The sequence below is a fragment of the Aotus nancymaae genome, unplaced genomic scaffold (genome assembly GCF_030222135.1).
Source record: "Aotus nancymaae isolate 86718 unplaced genomic scaffold, 86718_ANA_hifiasm-v0.15.2.pri h1tg000076l, whole genome shotgun sequence".
NCBI classification, from domain to species: Eukaryota; Metazoa; Chordata; class Mammalia; order Primates; family Aotidae; genus Aotus; species Aotus nancymaae.
In genome coordinates, this window is record NW_026988491.1 from 3,961,315 (window position 1) to 3,973,603 (window position 12,289).

The window sequence follows — 12,289 nt, forward strand, 5'->3', positions numbered from 1 at the left end:
CAATGGACTCTGAGGACTCAGGGGGAAAAGGTGGGAAGTGGGTGAGGGATAAAAGACTACAAATTGGGCCGGGTGCGGTGGATCACGCTTGTAATCTGAGCACTTTGGGAGGCTGAGGCAGGCGGTTCACAAGGTCAGGAGATCAAGACCATCCTGGCTAACATGGTGAAATTCCATCTGTACTAAAAATACAAAAAAATTAGCCAGGCGTGGTGGCATGCACCTATAATCCCAGATACTCGGGAGGCTGAGGCAGGAGAATCACTTGAACTAAGGAGGCAGAGGTTGCAGTCAGCCAGGATCGTACCACTGCATTCCAGCCTGGGCAACAGAGTGAGACTCCATCTCAATAAATAAATAAATAACTAGGCGGGTGCAGTGGCACATGCCTGTAATCCCAGCACTTTGGGAGATTGAGGTGGGCAGATCACGAGGTCAAGAGATCGAGACCATCTTAGCCAACATGGTGAAACCCTGTCTCTACTAAAAACACAAAAATTAGCTGGGCGTGGTGGCACGTGCCTATAGTCCCAGCTACTCAGGAGGCTGAGGCACGAGAATTGCTTGAACCTAGGAGGTGGAGGTTGCAGTGAGCTGAGATCATGCCACTGCACTCCAGCTCTGGCAACAGAGCGAGACTCCGTCTCAAAAAAAAAAAAAAAGATTACAAATTGGATGCAGTGTATACTGCTCAGGTGATGGGTGCATCAAAATCTCACAAATCACCACTAAAGAACTTACACATGTAACCTAACACCACCTGTTCCCCAATAACCTATGGAAATTTAAAAAAAAAAGAAGTACTTTTATCCACTCGTTCCATGATTTCAGTGGGTGAAGAAAGTGCTTGTTCATTCAGCATATAGTCCTAGAGCACCTGCTTTGTGACCTGGGAATAAAGGGTTGTGTGGAAGATACAGTCCTGCCCTTAAGTTGTTCATAGTTATTCAGGTAGAGAGACAAGTAAACAGGTGTTCAGAATCAAACTCAGCATAGACTGCTGTAGGACTACACAGCAGGGCATGTAACCGTCTTTCTTGTAGGGGACAGGGTGGGGAGGATGGGAGGGCTATGGGGCTTCCCAGGGGAAAGGATGTCAGGCTGAAATCTTAAGAAGGGAAGAATATTCTAAGCATAGGGAACAGCATGTGCAAAAATCCGGAGACCAGAGAGCAAAGTGCAGTTGGGAAACTTGCAAATACTCTACAGTTTGGCCTCTGTATAGAATGTGAACTAAAGGGTAGAGAGGTCATGGTGGAGGGAGAGGGGAAGGAGGAGCAGCACAGATGGGGTGGGTCTTTGTATACCGTGTGAGAAAGTTTGGACTTTATCTTAGGGGCAACCAGAGAGCTTTGAGGGTTTGGGGAAGGGCTCCACTTACCTCTCCAGCTGCTGCTGCTTTTCCCTTTCTCTGCCACCAGTCACGCTCACTTCTTGTAGTTCCTGCCAAGGCCACAATCTTTCTTGCCTCAGGCCTTTGCTCTTCTGTCTGGAATGTACTATAAAGATTATTCTGGTTGCAGTGTGTTAACTAGATTAGAGTAGGGTAAGCCTAGAAATGGAGACAGAATAGGAGTCTGATGCAGTGGTCTAAGTGACAGGAGACGGTGACCCAAACTGGAGAAGTGGCAGTGTGAACAGAAAGGCAAGGGCAGATGTATGTGATATTGTAGGAGGTAGAATTGACAGTGTCACAATTGGCAAGTCATTGCCTTGGGGGGCAAGTTTGATACCTTAGGCCGTTGAAATTCAAATGGGATAGAAGGGCAGTAGGCTTTGGTCTGATTCCCATTGATCTACTTCATGATGTGTTTCAAGACCTCACTGTCCCATTGGAACACAAACCACCTGGATTTGCTCAACAAATTAATAAAGCTTAGAGGTTCCAGCTGCGTTAATGCAAGCCATGACCTTGTTTATATCTAACCTTAACATATGATTATATGCCTTAGGCTCTCTGTAAACTAATACGTAATAACATGCTTACTTATAAGCATAATGGAATAAATGAGACAAAAATCAGAGTAAATGGCCAAGATGATCATCATCAAGTAGCTCTTATTAAGAACCGTTAAATGCCTGGCTCAGGTTTCCATGCACAAGATCCCTTTAACAAACTCAGTTTATATCATATGCTCTTGACTAGAGAAGCTTGACTCATTGCAGTTGTTTAAACCCTAAAACCCAGACATTCCCAAGCCAACCCCCGCCACCCGAACCCTGGACTCCTAGTGCATAGAGCTTTTCTGTTTACATTTGCTACTATAGAGATTTAGTTTGTTTCCGAAGGATGCATTTTAACTTTTGTGTGGTAAGCCACATTTGTTATATTTGAACCATGTGTGACGCAAGGGAGAAAGATAAGCATTTGGCTTAGAGGGGGAGGGGTGAATCTTTAGGTTAACAGAGGTACTTCCTGCCAATTTAAAATGAGCTGGTTAAAATGTGTGTGTGTGTACATGTACACATACACATGAATATATTTTTATATGCCCAAAAAACTAATGTGGATATAAAGCTTATTAAACTACACTATGCTGTTTTCCAGTCTGAAACATCAAGGAAAAAAAATGCTATCTCAGAGTCTATATGGCTGTCACTTTGGAATTGTATGATATATAACTCTCAGCTGACCTAGAAGTGCTTCTGAGACCAGGCCTCATGTGTGTTTTGTTGTATCTTCAGTTATATAAACCATGAGGAACAAATGGAGAAAAGGAAAGGACTTCAGCTGATAGATGGAAAACTAAGGTCCATAGAGATTCACTGTCCGTGACCCATGATGAATTGATTTCTTTACTCAATAAAGCTATAAGCTATATTTAGTATTATAAGGCATATTAATGATCTATTACTGCCTAACAAATTACTTCAAAACTTAGTGGCTTAAAACAACACAAGTTTATTATCTCATACATTCATTCCATGGGTCAGGAAATCTGGGGTATGACTTAGCAAGATCCTGCTTCAAGATCTCTCACAAAGCTGCAATCCAGGTGTCTGCCAGGGCTGGAGTCTCATCTGAAGGCTCAACTGAGGAAAGATCCACTTGCAACCTCACATAGTTATTGGTAGGATTTAGTTATTTGTGGACCATTGGGTGAAATTCTGTTTCTTGCTGGATGTTGGCTGAAGGCCACCCTCAGTTCCTTACCACACAGCCTCTGGCATGATATTGCTTCATAGAAATATATAAAGCCATAGGCTTAAAAAAAGAAAAAAAAAGAAATATATAAAGCAAGAAAACAATAGAAGTCTGCAAGCAAGATGAAGTCATAATCTTTTGTAACCTAATCCCAGAAGTGACATCCCATCAACTTTGCCACATTCTACTGGTCAGAAGCACATCAGCAGTCCAGCCCACACTCAGGGGGAGGAGATTATAAAAGGGCATGAATACCAGGAAGGGGGGATCTTTCTTAGGCAGTTTGGGCTGCTGTAACAAAATACCATAGAGTGGGTGGCTTAAACAACAGACATTTATTTCTCACAGTTCTGGGGGCTGGGAAGTCCCAGGTCAAGGTACTGGTAGCTCGGTGCCTGTTGAGGCCTTTCTTTCTGGTTTGCTGAGGGCTACCTTCTTGCTGCAGAGAGAGAAGGAGTTCTGGTCTCTTCCTCATATAAGGACAGTGATCCTATCATGGGGGCTCAACCCTCATAACCTCATCTAAACCTAATGACCTCTCAAAGGCCTCACCTCCAAATACCTTCATATTGGGAATTCAGGCTTCAGTATATTAATTTTAGGGAACATTGGGGGAAAGATCTTTTCCCATACATTCATACACTTCTCTTCTGACACCAAATGGATGGATTTGTCTCAAACCAGCCAATTCTCCAAGTCTCCAGACACCACCTGGGAGTCCTACAATTAAGTTATGGTATTACCTAACTCAGTCCCACAAGACTGCCCCCCACTTCAGATGCCAGTTACAAGGAGTGGGCCCCAACTTAGCTACAAAGTGGGAGTTCCCACAACCTCCTCCTCTGGTTTGAGAATTTGCTATAATAGCTCACAAAACATAGGGAAACACTTATACTTACCAGTTTATTATAAAGAATATAGGTGTGGCTGGGCATGGTGGCTCATACCTGTAATCCCAGCACTTTGGAAGGCTGAAGCAGGAGGATCTCTTGAGCCTAGGAATTCGAGACCAGCCTGAGCAACATAGTAAGACCCCATCTCAATTCAATAATAAAAAAATTAAAAGGCTATAGGTGAACTGCAGATGAAGAGATATATAGGGTGAGGTCAGGAAGGATCCTGTACACAGGAGCTTCTGTTCTTGTGGAGTTCACCATACCTGGCACAGATGTGTGTTCACCAACCCAGAAACTCTCCAAACTGTATCTTTTAGGAATTTTAATGATGGCTTCATTACATAGGCATGATTGATTATTAACTGAATTTCTAGACTCTCTCCCCTCCCTAGAGGATGTGGGGGTGTGGGACTGAAAGTTCCAAGCTTTTAATCATGGTTTGATCTTTCTCTTGACCAACCCCCATCCTGAAGCTATTGAGGAGCCTACCAAAAGTTGCCTCATTAGAACGAGAGATGCTCTGGTCAACCAGAAAATTCCCAGAGAGTTGCTCTGTGCCAGGGCAGAGACCAGGTGTCACAGGGCTTTGCAAACATCTAGTGCATAGCAGAATCATTGAAGTCCTTTTTTTGAAAGGTGTCTACCAGAGTTCGTACATATAATCTAGCTTTCTTTGTTCTCAGCTACAGCTTTTTCTACTAGACCAAATCATCTGATGTGTGGCTGTGAAACATTAATATGCTCGGTGTGGTGGGCTGAAGAATGGCCCTCCAAAGATGTTCCCTTGAGCCTCCAAAGATTATCCCCTTGAGCCTCCAGGAGGAGCTTGGCTTTGCTAAGTAACACCTTGAGTTTAGCTCCATAAACCCCACTTAATACTCCTGACCTCCAGAACTGAAAAATAATAAATTTATGTTATTTTAAGCCACTAGGTTTGTGGTAATTTGTCCTAGCAGCTTTAGGAAACTAATATACTCACCAAAAGTCCTTGAGGAAACCCACTTGTGGAATTTTTTAAGGAATTGGGGGCTTACATAGAAGATATAGGATAATGGGCTTCTGAGGGCTTTTCCTACCCTCTGGTAACTCTGAAACATAATTTACATTATTGGAGTCTTTCTGTTCTTAGAAAATTGTTCCTAGTTCTCTTCAGTACTAAATCCTATCAATATTAAGCAGTTTTTTTTTTCTTAAGTATTTGGTTAGTTAAAGATAGACCTAGGTCTCACCTCCTCTTCAAAATAAAACAAAAACATGGTATTTATCAGAGGACACTAAGGCTTCCATTTTTAAAGCTGGTTGCTTATTGTTTATTTGTACCTCAGGAGTGGAAATACTGGCTGAGATGAAAGTACTTACCACAAATTGCTTTTCCTTCTTGGTGTTTCACAGCCAGATGTTGTGACATTCTTTTGTTTTTCTTTTTTCTCTAGTGCCCGGAAACCTTGGCTGCTACAAGGATCATGGAAACCCACCTCCTCTAACTGGCACCAGTAAAACGTCCAACAAACTCACCATACAAACTTGCATCAGTTTTTGTCGGAGTCAGAGGTTCAAGGTGATGACTCTGTGGCCAAGTAACTATAGAAAAATATAAAGCTGTACATGCATTTTGCTGAGATAACTTAAAAATAAGTGCTAAATAAAATAAGCCAGACACAAAAGACCACATATTGTAGGATTCCACTTAAATGAATTGTCTAGAATAGGCAAATTCATAGAGATAGAAAGTAGGTTAGTGGTTGCCAGATGGTGGGAGGCGGGAGGAATTGGTACTAACTACTAATCAGTACAGAGTTTCTTTTCGGGGTTACGAATGTTCTGGAATTAGATGGTGGTGATTGCACAACACAGTGACTATACCAACAACCACTGAAATATACACTGAAACAGTGAATGTTATGTGAATTACGTTTCAATTTTTTAAAAAGCTAAAACAACTAAACTTCTAGAAAAATAAAATCCTAAAATATTGGGTTAGACAAAGATTTCTTAAATTGGACACAAATCATTTTTAAAAGTTGGTGAAAATATTATCTTCAAAAAATAGAGTTAAGAATATGAAAGGCAGGCCACAGACCAGGAGAAAGTAGTTGTTAAATATATATCTGATAAAGGACTTGTATGCAGAATATATAAAGAACACTTACAGCTCAACAATAAGATAACTTGATTTTTAAAGTGAGCAAAAAATTTGAAGAGACATTTTATCCTCTAAAAATATATAGATGGCTATTAACCACACAAAGAGATGCTCAGCATCACCAATATTTGTCAGGGAAATACAAATTAAAACCACAATGAGATACCACTGCACACTACTTCAGAATGTCTGAAGTTAATACTTAAAATACTAAGAACTGATAAGGATGTGGAGCAACTGAAACTCTCATAGACTGCTAGTAGGAATGTAAAATGCTACAGCCTCTCTGAAGAAAGATCTTAAAGTTTCTTTTAAAGTTAAATATGCATATACCTTAAAACTCAGCAATATCACACCTGGATAGTTACCCAAGATAAATTAAAACCTGTGTTCACACAAAGACTTATACATGAATGTTCATAGCAGCATTATTCATAATAGCTCCAAACTGTAAATAATCTAAACATCCATTAACTGATGAATGGAGAAACAAAGTATAATATATCCATACTGTGGAATACCACTCAGCAATAAAAAGAAGAGACATATTAAGACATGCTGATACACACCACATGGATGAATCTTTAAAACAGTATGCCAGTTGAAAGAATTTAAACACAAGACTACATACCGAACTCAAAATGGATCCTAGATCTAACTCTAAGATGTAGAACTATAAAACTTCTAGAAGAAAATATAAGAGAAAATCTTCATGACCTAAGTTTAGGCAAAAAGTTCTTACATGAGACACCAAAAGCATGACCCATGATGAAAAAAAATTGGTACATTTTAATCTGGACTTCACCAAAATTTAAAGATCTTGCTCTGTGAAAGATACTTTTAATAGAATGAAAGACACACTATAGCCTGGGAGAAAATAGTTGCAAATCACATATGTGACAAAGGACTTGTATCCATAATGTGTATAATTTAAAAAAAAGCCGAACAACTCAACAGTAAAAAAACAAAACGAACAAAAAAAAAAAAGCAATTTAAAAATGGGCAAAAGACTTGAACAGCTACTTTGCTAGAGAGGATATACAGATGGCAAATGAGCACATGAAAAGATAGTTGTCTGGGCATGGGTGGCTCACGCCTGTAATCCCAGCACTTTGAGAGGCCAAGGCAGGAGGGTCACTTGAGGTCAGGAGTTTGAGACCAGCCTGGTGAACATGGCAAAACCTTGTCTCTACTAAAAATACAAAAATTATCTGGGCATGGTCGTGCACCTGTAGTCTCACTTAATCAGGAGGCTGAGGCATGACAATCATGTGAACTTGGGAGGCGGAGGTTGCAGTGAGCCAACATCATACCACTGCACTCCAGCCTGGGTGACACAGTGAGACTCCATCTCAAAAAAAAAGAAAAAGAAAAGGTAGTCAACATCATTAGCCATTAAGGTAATGCTAATTAAAACTGCAATGAGATACTACTACATACCTATTAGAATGGCTAAAATAAAGTATACTGAAAATAACAAGTGCTGACAAGGATACAGAACAAGTGGGACTTTCATAAATTGTTGGTGTGGATCTAAAGTCATTCTGTCTATAGTCATTCTGGAAAAGTTTGGCACTTTTTTATAAAGTTAAATATATATCTACCATATGACCTAGAAACTCCATTCCTAGTTGTTACCCTAGAGAAATGAAAACTTATATTCACATAAAAATCTCTACACAAATGCTTATAGCAGTTCTATTCATAATCATGAATAACTAGAAACAGCCCAACAGATAAACAAGCTGTGATACATCCGTACAACGAACTCTGCTCAGCAATAAGAAGGAGTAAACTATTGATACAAACACCAGTTTGGATGAACCTCAAAGACATTATGCTGACTGAAAGAAGCCAGTCTCAGAAAGATTACATACTGTATGATTCCATATATATGACATTCTCGAAAAGACAAAACTATGATAATGGAAGATGGTTCAGTGGTTGCCAGGGGTTCTGGGGGAGGGGGCCTATAAAGCAATAGTGCAAAGAAAATTATCGGGGTAATGCATCTGTTCGGAATCCCTGATTGTACTGGTGGTTGCACAAATCTTTTTTTTTTTTTTCTTTGAGACAGAGTCTCACTCTGTTGCCCAGGTTGCATGCAACAGAGCAATCTCGGCTCACTGCAACATCCACCTCCCGGGTTCAAGCAATTCTGCCTTAGCCTCCCAAGTAGCTGGGATTACAAGTGCCCACCACCATGCCCAGCTAATTTTTATGTTTTATATTTTTAGTAGAGACGGGGTATCACCTTGTTGACCAGACTGGTCTCTAACTCCTGATCTCAAGTGATCCATCTGCTTCACACTCCCAAAGTGCTCGGATTATGGGCGTAAGCTACCATGCCTGGCTGTGGTTGCACAAATCTATACAAGTGTTAAAATGTACAGAATTATATACCAAAATACTATGTAGTAATATAAAAACCAAATTGTAAAATGGGGCCTTGAGGGTTAGCCATAAAGCACTCACTACCTGACACATAGTAAACAGTCAATAAAATGTTTAGCTGTTACTCATGTTTGAAGTTTATAAGATTTTCTCCCTCTTAAAACTTACTTAAGTGCAGTAGAAACACAAACATTAAAAAGGGATGCTTGCTGACAGGAAAATACAGTGGTGGCTACGTACTTATTGGTCAGCTTGGAATTAAGTGTTACAAGAGTCGAAGAAGCAGGAGGCCCCAGGGGAAGGGTCCCTGGGAAGATGAAGCTGACTGCTGGAAGCCCACCCTGCCAGGCTTCTTCCCACCATCTGACATCCCTAATCATGCTTACCGTGTGCTGCTTCTCTGTTGTGGCAGTTTGCTGGGATGGAGTCAGGCTATGCTTGCTTCTGTGGAAACAATCCTGATTACTGGAAGTACGGGGAGGCAGCCAGTACCGAATGCAACAGCGTCTGCTTCGGGGATCACACCCAACCGTGTGGTGGTGACGGCAGGATCATCCTTTTTGATAGTGAGTATGCCCTGTGCTCATCACTGCCCAAGGCACAGGAACCCTTGGACCAGAGCAAGGAGCCTGCCCACCCTCCCTCCCTTACATGCGTTCATTCATTCACTTGGCAATGGGCAATACTTGTGACTACATCCTGGGAATATAGCACAATGCATGAAGACTAGCCCCAGCCTTGTAGAAGGGAGAACAGACACTTAACAAGTGATTAGCTACAGTCATGCCAAATGGTTTGATGCAACATGGCCTATTGTGTGATACTTACACAACCTGGAAATTATAACCTTTCCATAGACACTAATATAACAATTCAGTATCAGCTTTATTATCCTCTTGCTTTAATATAATTTCCAAGCCCTTTTTCCTTCTTTTTTATTGGCATTTGGGATTTACATCTTATTGTGATACACCTGAGAAGAGAACATAGCTCTAAGTTGTTTTTCCAGGCCTGGCATTGGGTTTGCCCTGACCCACCTTCTCTCTAAACTGCCGAATTTGTGAGATGCTGGCCAGGGGCCAAGTGTTTTCAGAATGGGAGTGGACCCAGGGTCTTGACCTCACCAACATCGTGTTCTAACCACTGAGCCAACTGATTCCTCGTCGTAATCCACCAGCATCCACTCAGTGGCAGTGAGACTTTATGAGAGTTACAGCACTAGTGCAGCACCAGATTTCAAGATAGTGGAGGCAGACAAAATAAAAGGCTTGAGATTACCAAGAAATACTCCAGTGTCTGTGGTATCTTTAACCTTTAGGCTAGAGGAGGTACACTCCTGAAATCTCAACCAGGTAGTGTGGCCAGTTTTGAGCAAAAATGTCATATGGTCTATTAGTTTCCTAGGGCTTCCATAACAAATTATCACAAACTGGATGGCTTAAAACAATGAAAATTCATTCTCTGACAGTTCTGGAGGCTAGAAGTCCAATATTGAGGTGTCAGCAGGGCTGTGCTCTCTCCAAAGTAGCCTTCCCCACTTCTGGTGGTTGTGGGAGATCCTTGGCATTTGTTGGCTGCACCACTCCAATCTCTGCCTTCTCCTTTGCATGGCCATCTTCCCTCTGTGTGTGTCTGTGTGTGTGCGTCTCTGTGTGTCTCCTTAAAAGGAACCAATCATTGGATTTAGTATAGGCTCATCCTAACTCAGTTACATAACATTCACAGGGACCAGGTGTTAGGACTTGAACATATCTTTCTGGGGGACACAGTTCACCCACTATATATGGTGACTGTAAAACCCAGCCCAGGTTTGTAACTGAGCCTTTTGCATGTTATAGCTTAGACATTGTCTAAAGTGTGTTTGTATTTGGGGTGGGAAGATGGGGGAAGGATTAATGAACAGAACTCACAGTCATTTGGTTTTTTTTAGCTAAGTGTGCCCATTGGAGATTGCCAGTTGCTTCCTATACATCCTGTTATGTCCAGACCAATGCTTAGTTTGATACCTTTGTTTTGGCTAAAGACCGAACTTTGGCTAATGATTAAGGAATCTTGCTAATGCTTAGTTGGCAAATAATTATGCACTGCACATTTGTTTAACCTTTTGTTCTAGAGTTCATTATTGTAAGATTCTCTGCCTTAACACTCTAACTCAGGAGAGTAAGTTTTCTGAGCTTGCAAAATGCCTGGTATATTCTTAAGTGAAAAGGAAATAAACATTTTTTGTGTACCTAGTATGTATGAAGGCTTTCTCTAAATTATCACATTAGGTCCTCTTGGCACCCTTCTGAAGTAGGGGTTATTGTGATTACTCTCATTTCACAGAAGAGAGCCTTATGACATGGACAGGATAAATAACTTGCTGGGATTCACACTGCCAAGAAGCCACTAGAGAGGTGCTAGAGAGGAAACAGGAGTAGAGTGTGAGGGTTTACTACCTGTTTTTCTACTTTAAATAGAATGCAATGTCAATTAAAAAATGGAAAATGAGTGTTCACAGATATATGGAGAAATTGGAACCCTCATACATTGCTGGTAGGAATGTAAAATGGTACAGCTGCTTTAGAAAACAGTCTAGCTGACTCAAGAGTTCTGACTTTTTTTATTATGTTAAAAAAAAGAAAACAGTCTGGCATTTCCTCAAAATGTGAAGCAGAGAATAACTGTATGACCCAGCAATTCCACTCTTAGGTATATACCTGAGAGAAATGAAAACATGTTTCCACAAAAAACATACATACCAATGCTCCTAGCAACATTATTCATAATAGCCAAAAAGCAGCAGCAACCCAAATGTCCATCAGCTGATGAATGGATAAACAAAGTGGATATCCATTTGATGGAATATTATTCAACCACAAAAATAAAGTACTGATGCATGCTACAACATGGATGAACCTTGAAACCATTATCCTAAAGGAAAGAACCAGATGCAAAGGGCTACATATTTTATGATCCCATTTATATGAAATGTCCAGAATAGGCAAATCTACATAAACAGAAGCCAGATTCCTGGTTGCCAAGGGCTGGGGAAAGGGGAAGAATATGGAGTGACTTCTTAATAGGTACAGATTTTCTTTTCACGGTGATGAAACGTTCAGGAATTAGATAGGGATGATGGTTGTACACCATTGTGAATATGCTAAATACCACTGATTCATATACAGATGGTCCCCGACTTAAGATAGTCAATTTAGGATTTTTCAACTTTACGGTAGGTTTATCAGATAATTAAATGCATTTTTGACTTAAGATATTTTCAATTTACAATGGATTTATTGGGACATAGCCCCATTGTAAGTCATCTGTATTTTAAAATGGTTAAAATGGTAGATTTTAGATCAAGAAAAAATAGAATATAGGTTTTATATGACAATCTTTCATTTAGCACATTTTCATTGTGCATCTGCTGTGTGGCAGATAAAATTATGTTTTCTTTAGTATAATGCCTTTACTGGGGGTGTCAAGTAGAAATAATTTGGATTAAATTTTAAATGCAGCACTGTAGAAATGATCCCTAAAGTATGTATGAAGTAGCATCTTTGGTACTACTAGGAAATAGTACTGGTCCTCCCATAAAAATGCACTAAAATGAATTAATTACAACAAAAATTATTGCTATTTTTTTGAGTGCATGCTGTGTGCTAGACTTGATGCCACGCGCTTTTGTGTATTTTATGTTATTTAATCCTTGTAGCAGCCCTGTTGATA

At 40.4% G+C, this 12,289-nt stretch overlaps 1 protein-coding gene across 2 annotated transcripts in view; it reads left to right on the forward strand.

Moving 5' to 3' along the window:
- The window catches only part of KREMEN1 (kringle containing transmembrane protein 1), a 70,137-nt gene that overhangs the window by 40,972 nt on the left and 16,876 nt on the right, over positions 1 to 12,289 (forward strand). For both annotated transcript variants that reach the window (XM_021666175.2, XM_064367877.1), the window contains exons 4-5: positions 5,475 to 5,599; positions 8,991 to 9,144. In XM_021666175.2, coding sequence (XP_021521850.2) covers positions 5,475 to 5,599; positions 8,991 to 9,144 — 279 coding nt within the window. The remainder of the gene's footprint in view (positions 1 to 5,474; positions 5,600 to 8,990; positions 9,145 to 12,289) is intronic.